The 15,146-nt window shown below is 38.7% G+C and overlaps 1 protein-coding gene across 1 annotated transcript in view; it reads right to left on the reverse strand.

Annotated features, from left to right (window-relative positions):
- The window catches only part of KLHL20 (kelch like family member 20), a 55,689-nt gene extending 47,057 nt beyond the window's left edge, over positions 1–8,632 (reverse strand). Inside the window, exons 1-2 of the mRNA XM_028123016.2 lie at positions 8,529–8,632; positions 7,570–7,633 (exon numbers count right to left, since the gene is read on the reverse strand). Coding sequence (XP_027978817.1) covers positions 7,570–7,592 — 23 coding nt within the window. The 5' untranslated portion in view covers positions 7,593–7,633; positions 8,529–8,632. The remainder of the gene's footprint in view (positions 1–7,569; positions 7,634–8,528) is intronic.
- Positions 8,633–15,146: the final 6,514 nt, after the last annotated feature.

A 15,146-nucleotide genomic window follows, 5' to 3' on the forward strand; every position in this document is an offset into this window, starting at 1 on the left:
TCTTGAAACCAGGTTTGTAGCTAGGCAAACTTGTAGCCAGGTTCAAACCTTACCTCCATCACTTATTAGGTATAATCTCAGGCAAATAACTTCTCTGATCCTCAAGTTCATTATTTGTAATGTAGGGATAATTAAACTTAACTTACAAGGAGTGACAGTGTTGGGATTTGTCTGAATGTAGGTCCTCTGACTTCAAAGGCAGTGCTTTATTATCCCAAACTGTCTTAGGCAACTGGATTGAGTATTTGAAATAGAAATGACTCTGGGAATCTGATTTATGTGGTTGTTATTCTTAGATGGGAGAAAAAAAAGCAAGCATACTGCCCATGGCTGGACCATGTTGCCCTTTTAGGAGAATGAGAAGAAATGAGAAGAGGGATTACTGGTAGGCTGAGATTTGAAGGAGTACCTCATTTTAAATGTCCTGAGAAGCAGTATTTAATTCTAACAATTTAATTCCAGAAGCCATATTTAATTCTATACACTAAGTTATTTCTCCTATGGTTCTGCTATTTTGTTTTTGTAAATGTGTACTTTAAAAAATCTAAGTGCATATCCTCCATTAGTCTCATTACATCCACGGGATTCTAACTGCAGAAAAGTGGGGTTTTTTGTACATTTTTCTGGGCACCTTCTGAAGGGAAGTTATAATAAGGGTCCTAGAAATAGACTGTGTTTACACCTTGTCACATCTATATTCACAACTTCTTTGTTGGGAGTCTGATGAAATAAATACTCTAAAGACCTGGTGGGGGGGATGGTAAATTGAGGTGTGAACTGCTCCCCAGGACAGAACCCTACAAAAGGTTTTAATTAAACCTTGAGGCAGCAAGCTTCATTGTCCAAGTAAATATTCATCTAGAAAAACTAGAAGATCTCAAATTATTTGCTTTTTCAATCTGTGGCTTTCTATTCCAATACTGAACTAATGATATTACAAATACAGACAAAAAGAAACTGAACCCAAATAACATTTTTATTAACTTAATTTGCAAGATTAATCTACATGTATTTTAAGGTTGAAGGAGGCAAGTGAAAGGATTACTCTGGACCCTATCCACAGTTAACAAACTAGGGGGACCAAACAGAGCTGTTGCCTTCCCTCACAAAATGACTCTGTCAATTCTGGGAAAGAAATCAGTCTTTCTAAAACCAAAGGGTATAAGATCTGCTAATAATAACCTTAGCAGACTTTTTTTATTCTTTTAGCACTGATGAAAAGCATAACTTCAAGATAAATTCTATTAATATCATATTTTACCATCAACTCTCTCAAACTTCAACATAACCTTGATTTTGTTCCTCTAATAGCCATTTGCTTCAGAGGCAGATGACCATGTCCCTAGTTTTAAGGACAAATCCTGAATTCTCTCAAATCAATTAGCTGATGGCATGCTTTTACCTCAGCTGGTCATCAAACTATAGGAACAGACTTATATTCCATGATTTAGGGAATTTTTTCTGCCAGGCATTAACAAAGAAGAATGTAGCATTCTACATTGGTAGGTGGTAGTGGAATGGAAGATCAATTTTGGGTTAGGATGAAGCTGCTATTGCACAGCTACATTGGACAGACAGAACTTGGATCTAAGATGCTATTATCAGGCCACTGTCTCAAACCAACCTTGGAACCCACTCTACCCATGGCCTTCTTGTTATGTAAATAAAAGGTTTCCATGTTGATTAAACCAGTTTGAGTCAGGACTTTCAGTCCAAAATATTCTGATACCAAAAACATGGTAGTTAAAATGAGAACGTAAAATCAGCCACATATTCTAAATTTACTAACCAATTTGAATATAGAAATTTCCCCTTGCTTTGATTGGTCAAATACTCTTGTATCTAGAGGGTCTTCCTCCATTATTACCAGATTTTCTAAACATGGTATTGATAGATTTAAAATTATGGCTTGAATTTGTGGCTTTTCTTTCAAATGAAGTGAAAATGTAAGAAGATTGCCCAATTCCTATTAGGCTGTTATATTAACTTTTCAAATGATTGTGTTTCTCTGACACCAGATATACAGCGGTGTTTGATAAAAATGCAGGCTCCTGAGGTACTAGAGAATCAGAATCTCTGGTGGTATGACTCTAGAATCTGCATTTAGCAAGTAGGTAATTTTAACACACATTAAAGTTTGACTAATAACTGGCTAATAAAATTTGACTAAGTCAGTTGTTACAAAAAGAATATATTGCCCTAAGTTGAAGGGAAATAACAGAGTGGAGAAAGCAATAATTCAAAATGCAGGTATAAAAGAAAAAAAAAGTAAAAGTGTCATTATCAAACATATAAAATCAAATAAAACAAGAAGGACTCATATTTACCAAAATGTCAATAAATCTAAAAAATTCTGTCAAGCAGGCATCAGATATTATGGAATCAGTTTAAGAAACTATAATTACTACATTTGAATCTCTACATATGGTGAGAAGGAAAAAACTGCTATTGAAAATTTTCAATTATTGTTCTTTTACATTCTGGGAAAAAGAACAACATTTATTTCAGAGACAGATGGTGCTTTTTGAGAAAACAAGTATTTAGGCCTTTTAATTATAAAAGGCAAGGTGAGGGTCCCCTGGAATGATAAAAACCATCAGAAGGATTTTTGCCCACCCGTTTTGGTTTGTTTTGTTTTGAGAGTGAAATTGAAATTGAATTTGAGTATCATTAGGAGGGCTTGTACTCTTAGTTCACCACAGTCCCCACCATTCTTTGTCTTGTGAAGCTGTGCCCCACATTTATACGAACTACCTAAAGATAAAAGATTTTGTTTTTTAACCTCTTCTAGAGATACCAGGATTATAACAAAGAGACTAAACTGCTCAGTATAATAAAGTAACAGTAATTTAGAAGAAAGAAAGATAGAAAAAGAAAGAAAGAAAGAAAGAAAGAAAAAGGGGAACTGATAAAAATGGTGGCAGGTTGTGATCTAAGAAGGGACAGCGAGTAAGAAAGTTTGTCCTAAGACAAACTTAGGACAGCCTCCCTAAATAAATAACATTTCCACCCACCCAAATGTGTAAGTCACCTTCAGTAAGCCAGTAAGCCAGTAAGGACAGCCAGGCCCAAGAAAATGATGAGTAGCCAAAAAACTTCATTACCTTAAACTTTCAGTAAAAACCTGAGGTAGTCAATGGCTGTGGTCAATGGAGGTAAAGAAAGAGACAGTGAGTATGGACTATTTCTAGAATAAAGTTTACCTGTGAAAAGAAGAGACATCCAATACTATGTCAGTTTAAAATTAAGGAAGACTGGAAAATGATATATACTGATGTGAAGAATGAGGAGGGAGAAATTTTAAAATATAAAAGGGAAAGAATAAATGATGGAGTGAGATCCTTGAAGAGTGGGAGTGTATGGAACCAAAATACAGAGGAATGACTCTTAGACAAAAGGTAGAAGGGCTTACATAAGAGATCAGAGGAAGGGAGTGGGGTGGGAAAATAAGGTGGAAATGATACATTTATTTTATGGTAAGGAGGCATCAGGAGCTTGGAGAAGTTCATACCTGATGGCCCTTATTTTTTCTGTGAAGTTGCTGCCAGTGAGAGGAGCAGTGACAGGATCACGAGAGAATGGGTGAAGATGTGACACAGCTGCTGTGGGGAATGAGTAAGCATTACCCAGGGACCTTCAGAATTACTGCTGGAGAACAATGTTGGCTCAAATAATATTACAGACTCTGATTACAGTAGCACAAATATCCCATGGCTGGTTTCATCCAGCAGTAATCAACCATTCAAATCAGGGAATATAAATGTTTACATTAATCAAGAGTTGGGAAATGCCATGAACAATCTAGGGAATTGAGTGATGGCTAGAAAATGGTTGAAGTGGTTGCAGAAGTGAACTGTATGAAAACAGAAGGGCCGAAGGCATGTTGATTGCAACTACATAAAAGAACTGATGGAATGGGCGTTTCACAGGTTATGCTCAGGAAAAAAGTTATGAGGATTTATGATTTCAGAGAGAGAGTTGTTCTCAGTGAGAGTAGGAATGAATCGCTGAAGTAAGTGAAGGTCAAAGTCACAAGAATTTAGGAAGTCGAGGAAATGTAGGCTAGGTAAAAGGATGGGTAATTTTTTTTTTTAAGATTTTATTTTTTTTAAAGGTTTTATTTATTTATTTGACAGACAAAGACACAGCGAGATAGGGAACACAAGCAGGGGGAGCGGGAGAGGGAGAAGCAGGCTTCCCGCCGAGCAGGGAGCCCGATGTGGGGCCTGATCCCAGGACCCTGAGATCATGACCAGAGCCGAAGGCAGACGCTTAATGACTGAGCCACCCAGTCGCCCCAAAGATTTTATTTATTCATTTGAGACACAGAGATACTGAGAGAGAGAGAGAGAGAGAGAATGAGCAGGGGGAGAGGCAGAGGGAGAAGGAGAAGCAGGCTCCCCGCCGAGCCAGGAGCCCAATGTGGGGCTTGATCCCAAGACCCTGGGATCATGACCTGAGCCAAAGGCAGACGCTTAACCATCTGAGCCACGCAGGTGCCCCAGGATGGGTAATTTCTATGAATATTGATATCTCCTAATAGTGACAATAGCCAAATCATGTGCAGGTAGGAAGCATAAGCCAAAGAACAGATCAGGTATCTTAAATACACTTCATGTTTACCAAAGGAATGTTACAAATTTTGGTACCTCCCTAAGTAAATAACATTTCCACTCACCCAAATGTGTAAGTCACCTTCAAATTTCAGGGCTATCATGTCACACATTCCTTAGACCTTCTATTCCAAAGGTAATATTAATTGAGGGAAGAGCCATCTTCTGGGAAACAGGCACATTTTTTGTGAGACTATAGACTGGAATAATCTCTCAGGAAGGAAATTTGTCAGTATCTACCAAAATTTAAAAACACACATACTTTTTGGGCAGTTCTACATCTAAGAATTTATTCTATACATACACAGTTTGGCAAAAACCACTGACAAGGATAGTCATTGCAGAACTGGTTATAACAGCAAAATAACTTAAATGTCTCTGAAAAGGACTGGTTAACTATGGCACCTACAGACAATGAAATACTATGTAACTATTAAAAAGAATATGGTGGGTCTATATGTATTTGTCACCATCTAGAAAATAATGTGGGAAGTGAAAAAAGAAAGAGAAAAATGTGCATGATATGCTGACATTAGTGTTTTCACAAAAAGAGATATTCTATATATGATTGTATATGTATTATAACATCTACAAAAAATGCGTAAGAAACTGTTTATAGTGGTGGCCTATAAAGAGGAGAACTGGGAGCTGGGGTTGGCATTGGGAGACTTATTTTTCACTGAATATCTTACTGTATCTTTTAAATTTTGTATCTGTACACATTTAAGCATTAGAATACCTTTAACAATAGTTTTCAATCTTCCTCTCGTTCATATTTTTTGGCAGGGGGCACTCAGAGTAGTCTGCAGATATTGTGTGGTCATTTGAATTACTATTCAGTAATCATTAGGTGCCAGGGATACAAACATATGGAAGACATATGAGACTCAAAGAGCTTATATCCTAGTAGGGAGAATGCACATGTATTCAAATAATCTTAGTATACAGTTACTTCTCATTCAAAGCTTCTCCAATAGCAGCTAAGTATAAAATTAACCAACATTACTTTACAGAGACTGCCTTCTGGGCTGCAGCAGCAAAAATAACAGCCCAAATACAGAAAGGTGACTTAATGTAAGCAAAAGTAAAATTAAATCAGAGAGCGATGGTAGGCTGGGCTCTGGCCATGTGATGGTGATGAAGAAAGAGCTGTGTAGTTTAAAAGTTAATGCCACCAAAATTCCCCAACTTGATTTTTTAAAAAAAGATTTTATTTATTTATTAAAGAGAGAGAGAGAGAGAGAGAGAGAGAGAGAAACAGCTTGAGCATGAACTGGGGGAGGGGTAGAGGGAGAGGAAGAAGCTCCCTGCTAACAGGGAGCCTGATGTGGGGCTGGATCCCAGGACCCTGAGATCATGACCCCAGCCCAAGGCAGATGCTTAACTGAGCCACCCAGGCACCCCCCCAACTTGATTTTTGAATAACTGGCAGTATTATATAATAAAACAAGAAAAAAGAGAGTAGGTATGAATGATTAAGTGAATATTTTACATAGAAATTACTGATAAACCAAAAACATTCCCACGCTGTGCCTTCCCTTTTAAAAAAATAATAAGCTCTTACTTTAGCAATTACATAAGATATGACATTTATGGCAGCTGAGGAAGAGAAGCAATCAGTTGTTTTTTGCAACCATGATAAAGGACGAAGTGGTAAGGCATTTAATATATATATATTTTTAAAGATTTATTTATTTATTTATTTGAAAGAGAAAGAATGAGAGAGAGAGAGAGAGAGAGAACACATGAGGTGGGGAGGGTCAGAGGGAGAAGCAGACTCCCTGCCAAGCAGGGAGCCCGATGCGGGACTCGATCCAGGGACTCCAGGATCATGACCTGAGCCAAAGGCAGATGCTCAACCAACTGAGCCACCCAGGCGCCCATTTAATATATTTTTGTTAATTTCTTCATGTACTCCGCAGTCAAATATTATTCCTACTTGGAGTTAGATACAAATAAGATAATGACATTTATTACATCCACAACATCTTTTCATCTGGAGATCTCAAAGCACTTGCAAGCACCCATTAGTTCCCAATATCCTGGTCAGATACATTAGAAAAGTAAATTAGGACACAGAGAAGGCGAATAGCTCAAGGTCAATAAAAAAAAAAATCAATAACAGATTTGGAAAAAGATATTCTGGTTCTTGCTCCTGGTTCTAAGTCATAAGTCATACCCCCATCATGAAACGTTTCTTCTCTTAAGAGGGTCTGCCAGAGCTGTTTCTCTTTGATGTTAAATAACAAATGATTACGTACAGTTCAATAGATGTAAAATGAGTTTAAATAACAAAGAAAGAACTAGGCTGATTTTGTTTTGATAAGGACTCGAGATCTATCTGTTAGAAAAGATTAAGAAAAAACATTCTAAATTCTAGAATTGGGAGGGCTTATAATTGTCTATATTTTCTTACACTCTATTCTATTTTTCTATGGGCGAAGTTATTATGTCCAATACCTTTTTAGTCCTTCAACAATCTTTCCTGCAATGCAGCTATTTTACTTCAGAGAACAAATGTATTATTGATCATCAATGAAATAACCAAAACCATAATTAGATATACAGGACAGTGTGTTACAAATAATTATTATTCTTCTACAGCAACAGAACCTTTTACATTCTATAGATAATTGAAGACTAATGAACCCGTAGAGTATCATATTATACTTAATGGTTATTTATCACAAAAAATACCATGCAAAAAGGAAAATTTAAATGTTAGTAACTACCTAAGATTCAGAACGCCCTTTAGAAATTTAAGTACTATACTGGACCCTTATTTCAAAAGTGATTAATTCCTGATAATAGTTTTTATTTACTTTAGAACAAGAATCATTAGTTCCAAGCAGAATTTGGTAAAGTTTGAAAACCTTTAAAAAAATTAAATGAAGTCCTGAATTATTACGTGCTGAATTTCAATCAGTGAACGAAGGTTTTCTTCCTAAAAGCCTACCTGCGCATTGGCTTTCCTTCCATGCACCATGAAAAGTACCCTTCACCACACTCTAAAGCCGAACCTAAGACAATAGAAAAGCAGTAACTTAATAAAAAACTATTTTTGATCTTTCCAGTAACAATCTCAATATAATCATTTCGTTCAATGATAAAGAATTTTATATTACACCACAAGAGTTTATTCATAAGCTTTATTTAGTGTCTTTAAGATGACTATCCTTACACTGGATATGGACATGGAATGCTAAAACGATTATAAGTGAAGGTGAGGGAAAGTGGGCTATACAGTCCTGATTGCTAAGGTTAGTCCGGTCTCTCTTCAAGAAGTGCTTTAAGACGTTTAACTCTGATCTCACCATCAAGTATACCTACAGAACATTTACCAGATACCCACAGCAGTACTGACATGATAGATCGGATAGGGAACACGTAGGTTTAACAACAGATCTGAAGCTCTAACTTGTCCCGAAGTGACAGGAGCAGGGGGCAGCATTTGCCTTTAAAAACAACTCCGCTTCCGACTGCCGGGCAGCACGAACAGGGCAGATAAGCTCTGGTTCCAGACTAACATTCTCGTTACAAGCCCTTCCCTCAGTGCCCGAAACAATACCCACCACCCACTTGGAAGAACTCGCTAGGTCCCGAGGGTTAAATGGGACGCACAGTACCCATTTCCTTCCCCCCGAATTCCAGCCCTTGTCCCGGGAAGCTGTCCAGGGTGAGAACCCCAGCGCCTCCCCGGCCTCCGGGGTGGCGCTGTCAGCCAGCTCGGCACAGTCTAATGCCCCGCGAGGCCCAGCCCCAGAGCCCCAAGAACCCCTTCTCGGCACCGACTGACAGACGGCGGACGAAGTACGGCCCCCTACCCCACCCGTCACCTCAGCAACTTAGGACAAGATTTGCAAAGCAAGCCTTGGACGCTGTCCACTGTCCCCTGCTCTAAGGCGGCTAACTTACCGGCTCTGTCACTTTCTTCTCTGCCGCCGCCCCCTCAGCCTCCTCCACCACCGCCCCCTCTCTGCCTGCTTCTCAGCCGCCGCTAGCGCAAGCGGGATGCAGATCCTCGAGCTATTTCCTCCCCACCTCTCTCTTCTCTTCAGCAGCGGAAGTGGTCCTGTTCCTAAGTCGTTCCCTCTGGAACCCATATAGCCCACCCAAAGGTTCCGGTGTGGCTCAGGAAGTAGCCGCGCCTTTTGCTGGGGATCCCTATAACCTCAAAGACTGCCTGTCTTCGAATCCGGTTCCTTCTATTCTGAGGGTGACCACTTTGCGAGTTCACAGCTGATCTGGCAGTATTTGAATACTGAAGGCTCCTCCTTTCTTCTTTGTTTTCCCCAGCAGAAGGCAACAGAAAGATGGGTGTAATCACAGAAAGCTAGGAATTTTGATATATTTGTATCTGGTGGGTCTCCTATTGCACAATATAGGCACAATGTTGTCCGTAATTGTGGATTGCATGATTGGCGCGTGCATAAGCGGTGTCGACCTATTAAGCCCCTCCCACGTGCAAGCGGCTCACAATACACGGCCAAATCAGAAAAAGACCTAATCTTCCAGATTTCCCACAGTTTAGCTTTCAAAATACCAAGGTTTTATCCACTTTACCGAAGACAAACAGGAGAAAAACAAAAAGTGTTTTGTCCAAATACTTTATCCGGACATTTCAAACACTTCTGTGAACTCGTTTTAGTCTTAAGGGGAAAAATTCCTTTTCAATTTGCCCCCTTTTTTTTTTAAGATTTTATTGATTTGGGAGAGAGCGAGAGAGAGACTGTGAGAGCAAGCACAATTCGGGGCAGAGGGAGAGGGAGAAGCAGACTCCAGGCTGAGCAGGGAGCCTGATGCCAGGCTGGATCCCAGGACCCTGAGATCATGACCTGAGCCAAAGGCAGAGGCTTAACCGACTGAGCCACCCAGGGGCCCTTTAACTTGTCCTTTGCCTGATTTTACCAGAGCATACAGCCATTTGATTATTACTATATGTTTTGAAAATAAACAAGTGATAGGGTAAGGGATACAATTTCAGTAATATCAGTGAAAGACTGTCGCTGGTTTCCTGATAACTTCCAGGCTTAAGCATGAATTTAATCAGATTTTCTTTAGATTTTCTTCACATGAGATTGACATGTTTGTCCAGTTGTTTCTGAAAAGGAAAGAATACCTTTTGTTAATTAGGTTGTAGTGGGAAATGTATGGCCTTTAGATCCAGATGCCCATAGTTTCAAATCCTAGTCCTCTGACTGACTGGCTTTCTGATCTTGGTCAAAGTTCTTCATCTCCTAAGCATTAGTTTTCTTTGTGTAAAAGAATAATAATACCTTTTTTTTAAAAGATTTTATTTATTTATTTATTTGAGAGAGAGAATGAGAGAGACAGAGAGCATGGGGGGGGAGGGTCAGAGGGAGAAGCAGACTCCCTGCTGAGCAGGGAGCCCGATGCGGGACTTGATCCCAGGACTCCAGGATCATGACCTGAGCCGAAGGCAGTTGCTTAACCAACTGAGCCACCCAGGCGCCCTAATACCTTTTTTTTTTAAAGTTGTTTTAAGAAGTAAATGATAATGAAGATCATGTTGTGTGTCTGGCATTTAGTAGGCACTCAACAAATGTTAGCTTTGTTTCCTCTTCCAATGCTACTTACTTAAATGGACTTATTTATTAAATGAGCACCTATTGTATGCCAAGTACTACTCTGGGCTTTGGAACTATAATCATGAAGGAGATAGACAACATTCTGAAGTTCTACTAATCATTTATGTGGTTATGGTGGTTGACTTTCTAACATCTTTTCCATTATGAGTAATTGGTCTACACCATCTCCATGCAAATGACCCAATACTGACTAATGAAAAATCGGAGAAAATCTAATGGGGACTGTGGAGAAAGACTTCCTACCAATTTTAGAAAAGATATAGGAAGAGATAGCGTCTTTTCTCTCTGGCCATTGTTGGGTTTGTATGTGACACCTGGAACCACTGCAACCATTTTGCAACCATGAGGGAAGCCAGAGGAGAATGAAGCTAGACAATAAAGATGGTAGAACATAGAGACTGAAAGAATTTGGGTCCTTGAATGTCATTTTAAAATTATTTATTTGCGAGAGAGAGAGAGAGAGCAGGGGGAGGAGCAGAGGGTGAAAAGAGGGAGAATCTCAAGAAGACTGTCCACTGAGTGCAGGCCTGCTGTGGGGCTCTATCTCAAGAGTTGGATGCTTAGCCAACTGAGTCAACCAGGCGCCCCTTAAATGTCATTTTTAAATTACTCATTCTCCCTTGCCCAGAGACTTCCCTATTGTTGGACATCTAGTCATATGAGATAATAAATTTCATATTTTAAAGTGAGTTGGGGGTTTCTATTACCTTTAGCTAGAGCATACTAATTCATATAAAAGGTTATAGACAATAAACAAGTGAACAAATAAGCAAAATAATTTCAGTCAGTGGCAAATGCTATCTAGGAGGAAGATAAACAGAGTTCGGGTGCCTGGGTGGCTCAGTCGTTAAGCGTCTGCCTTCGGCTCAGGTCATGATCCCAGGGTCCTGGGATCAAACCCCGCATCGGGCTCCCCGCTCCGCGGGAAGCCTGCTTCTCCCTCTCCCACTCCCCCTGCTTCTGTTCCCTCTCTCGCTGTGTCTCTCTCTGTCAAATAAATAAATAAAATCTTAAAAAAAAAGAAGATAAACAGAGTAATGTTATGGAGAGTGACTTAGTTGGGGAAAGGAGAGGCTAGTTTATTTTTTTATTAAAAATTTTTTATGTGAGTGTAGTTGACACACAATGTTACATTAGTTTCAGGTGTACAACATAGTAATTAAACATCTCTATACATTATGCTATGCTCACCACATATGTAGATACCACTTGTCCTGTTACATCGCTATTACAGTATCATTGGCTATATTCTCCATGCTGTACCTTTTATTCCCATGACTTATTCATTCCATAACTTTGCTTATATCTCCCACTCCCCTTCATCCATTTTGCCCATTGCCCCATGCTCCTTCCCTCTGGCAACAAAAACAAAATAACTATCTAATTAAAAAATGGGCAGAAGATCTGAATAGACATTTTTCCAAACAAGACATATAGATGGCCAACAGGTACGTGAAAAGATGTTCAACATCCACTAATCATCAGGAAAATACAAATCAAAACCACAATGAGATATCCTCACACCTGTTAGAATGGCTTTTATCAAAAAGACAAGAAGTAACAAGTGTGATGAGGATATGGAGAAAAGAAAACCTTTGTGCATTGCTGGTGGGAGTGTAAATTGGTGCAGCCATTATGGAAAACTCAAAAAACTAAAAATGGGGCTACCATATGATCCAACAATTTCATCTGGGTACTTATCTAAAGTAAACAAAAACACTAATTTGAAAAGATACATGTACTCTCATGTTCATTGCAACATTATTTATAATAGCTAAGATATGGAAACAACCTAAGTGTTCACTAATGGATGAATAGATAAAGAAAGTATAGTATACATATACAATGGAATATCAAGGTAAAGTCTTGCCCTGGTCCAAGAAGAAAGTTAATAATGCTGTGTTATTTCCACAGGACAGGAATTTTGTAATACATGTAAATACATGTAAAGTACTTAGGAGATCCCTGGCACATCAGAGATGCTCAATAAATGCAATTACCTGGATTTTTAAATGAAAAATCCAATGGAAAGCTCTGTGACTCAGGTCATAAAAGAAGTCATCTGGAAGAAATTACTATGAAATAATTAAGATATAAAAATCTGTATTAAAAAAAACAAAGATGGAGTAACAGGGACCAAATTTCCCTTCCCACTAAGAAAAACTAAAAACTGGACAAAACATATGAAACAACAGTTTTCAGGCAGCACAGAATAGTGAACCCTGAGAGAGCTGGCACAAACAAGGTGATCCTACTATTGCCCCAGCTTATTGCTTGGATATTTTGCCACAGAGCAGGGAAGGAGAACCCAGGTGGTGCCTGAAAACCTCCTTCAAGTGATGAGATAAAGTTAGGAGTCTGGGCAGATCAACACGGCTAGAGTTTGCAGCCCAGAGTACCAAAGAGGGAAGAGCTACACTAAGAGTTCCAGAGAGCTTCAGAGGATTCCTCTTGAATCTTTTCCGGGCTGTACTGAGATATAACTGACATAGACATTGTGTAAATTTAAGGTTGTACCCCCTTGAATCTTAGTCTGAGTGCTGATCAGCATATGCATGTGATGAAAGTAAGTAAGGCCAGGGAAGATACTACCTGAAAGGATTAGAAGAAACAATCTATGGAGTGTATATGGGGTGAAAAATTCAGAGTGAAAAATTCTCATAATTCACAAGGCATTGGGTAAAATACTTAAAAGAGTGTAGTGTTAGCATTGGGACAAATTTAGCCTTAGATTAAAGGATCAAATTGTTTCCAAGTAATTTAACTGCAGTCCAGAACAGAGTTTAGGAATATTTATAGAAATAAAAAAAACTATGCAACCCTGACCAAAGTAACAATCACAATGTTTGGTATCTAATTAAAAACTACATAGCATTCAAAGAAGCAGGAAAACGTGGCACATACTGAGGAGAAAAGTTAATCAATGGAAGCAGACACAGAAATGCACAGGGGATAAAATTAAGAGACAGGGATATAAAAAGAGTTTATTAAAACTATATTCCATATGTTCAAGGAGGTAAAGGAACATGTCAAGGAGAGACACAGAGGATATAAAGAAAGACTCAAAATTCTAGAGATGAAAACAAAAATGTATGAGATGAGTCACTGGATGAGACTAAAAACAAATCAGGTATTACACGAACAAAGATTGGTGAATTTGAAGGTACAACAATAGAAACCAAAATTAAACGAGAGAGAGACTAAAGAAAATGAACAAAGCATCATGAGTTGAGGAATAACTTAAAGTGGCTTAATATATGTGTAAAGGGAGTTCCCAAAAAAGAGGCAGGGATGGGATAGCATAAAAAATATGTGAAGAGAGATTGGTTGAGAACTTTTAAAATTTGATGAAAACTGTAACTCCACAGATCTAGGAAGCTCAATAATCTCTGAGTACAAGATATGTGAAGAAGGGGCGCCTGGGTGGCTCAGTTGGTTAAGTAACTGCCTTCGGCTCAGGTCATGATCCTGGAGTCCTGGGATCGAGTCCCGCATCGGGCTCCCTGCTCAGCAGGGAGTCTGCTTCTCCCTCTGACCCTCTTCCCTCTTGTGCTCTCTGTCTCTCATTCTCTCCCTCTCAAATAAATAAATAAAATCTTAAAAAAAAAAAAAGATTCTCTCTCCCTCTCCCTTTGCCCCTCCCCCCCCACCCCATTCCTTCGCGAGCACCTCACTCTCCCTCAAGTAAATAAATAAATCTTTAAAAAAAATAAATAAAACCTAAAAAAAAAAAAGTTATGTGAAGAAAACAACACCAGTGCATATCTAATCAAATTGCTTAAAACCAATAATAAAGAGGAAATCTTAAAAGCAGACAAAGAAAAGAGACACATTATATGCAAAGGAACAAAAATAAGAATGACAACAGGTTTTTTCATAGGAAACAATGTAAGCCAGAAGACTAACACAATATCTTTAAAGTATTGAAGAAGAAAACTGTCAACTTAGAATTCTATACCTAGCAAGAATATATTTCAAAAATGAAAGGCAAAATAAAGATTTTTCTGAGACATACAAAAGCTGAAGGAATTAATCACTAACAGATTTACACTACAAGAAATGTTAAAGAAAACCTCATATGTAGAAAGATAATGATAGGGTGCCTGGGTTAAGTGTCCAACTCTTGATTTCAGCTTAGATCATGATCTCAGGGTTGTGAGATTGAGTCCATGTCAGGCTCCACACTGGGTGTGGAGCCAGCTTAGGATTCTCTCTCTCCCTCTGCCCCTCCCTCTATCCCCCTTTCTAAAAAAAAAAAGAAAAAGAAAAAGAAAGAAAGGAAGGAAGGAAAGAAGGACGGAAGGAAGAAAATGGTACTCTGTGGAAATCTGGACCTACATAAAGGAACAAAAACTACCAGAAATGGTAAATATGTGAGTAAATATAAAATAATATTTTCTCATGTTTAATCTCTTTTGAGATTAATGATTGTTTAAAACAAAAATGATAACAATGTTTGCTTGGGTTTATAATACATGCAGAAGTGAAATGAGTGGCAACAATAACAAAGGCCAAGAGGGGGAAAATGGAAGTATACTGTTGTAAGTTTCTTTTTTTTTTTTAAGATTTATTTTATTTATTTTAGAGGTGAAGGAGGGGCAAAGGCGAGGGAGAGAGAATCTGAAGCAGACTCCCCACTGAATGTGGAACCAATGTGGGGCTTGATCTCACAACTCTGAGATCATGACCTAAGCCAAAATCAAGAGCTGGCCACTTAACTGACTGAGACGTCCAGATACCCTGTAAGTTTCTTTCTTTCTTTTTTGAAGGAGATAGAATTTTATTGAATACACTGTAAGGGTGCAGCGGGCATGACAGCAAAGGAGAGACTGTCTGCCGGGAGGCAGGGGAGGAGGGTAATAGTTAAGGGAGGGGGTAGTGAGGAGGTTATGGGAATGTATGGAAATTTCCTTTTTTGGTTACT

Source organism: Eumetopias jubatus, unplaced genomic scaffold (genome assembly GCF_037043125.1).
Source record: "Eumetopias jubatus isolate StellerSeaLion01/CBP00866 unplaced genomic scaffold, mEumJub1_p1.0 scaffold_12, whole genome shotgun sequence".
Classification (NCBI taxonomy): domain Eukaryota; kingdom Metazoa; phylum Chordata; class Mammalia; order Carnivora; family Otariidae; genus Eumetopias; species Eumetopias jubatus.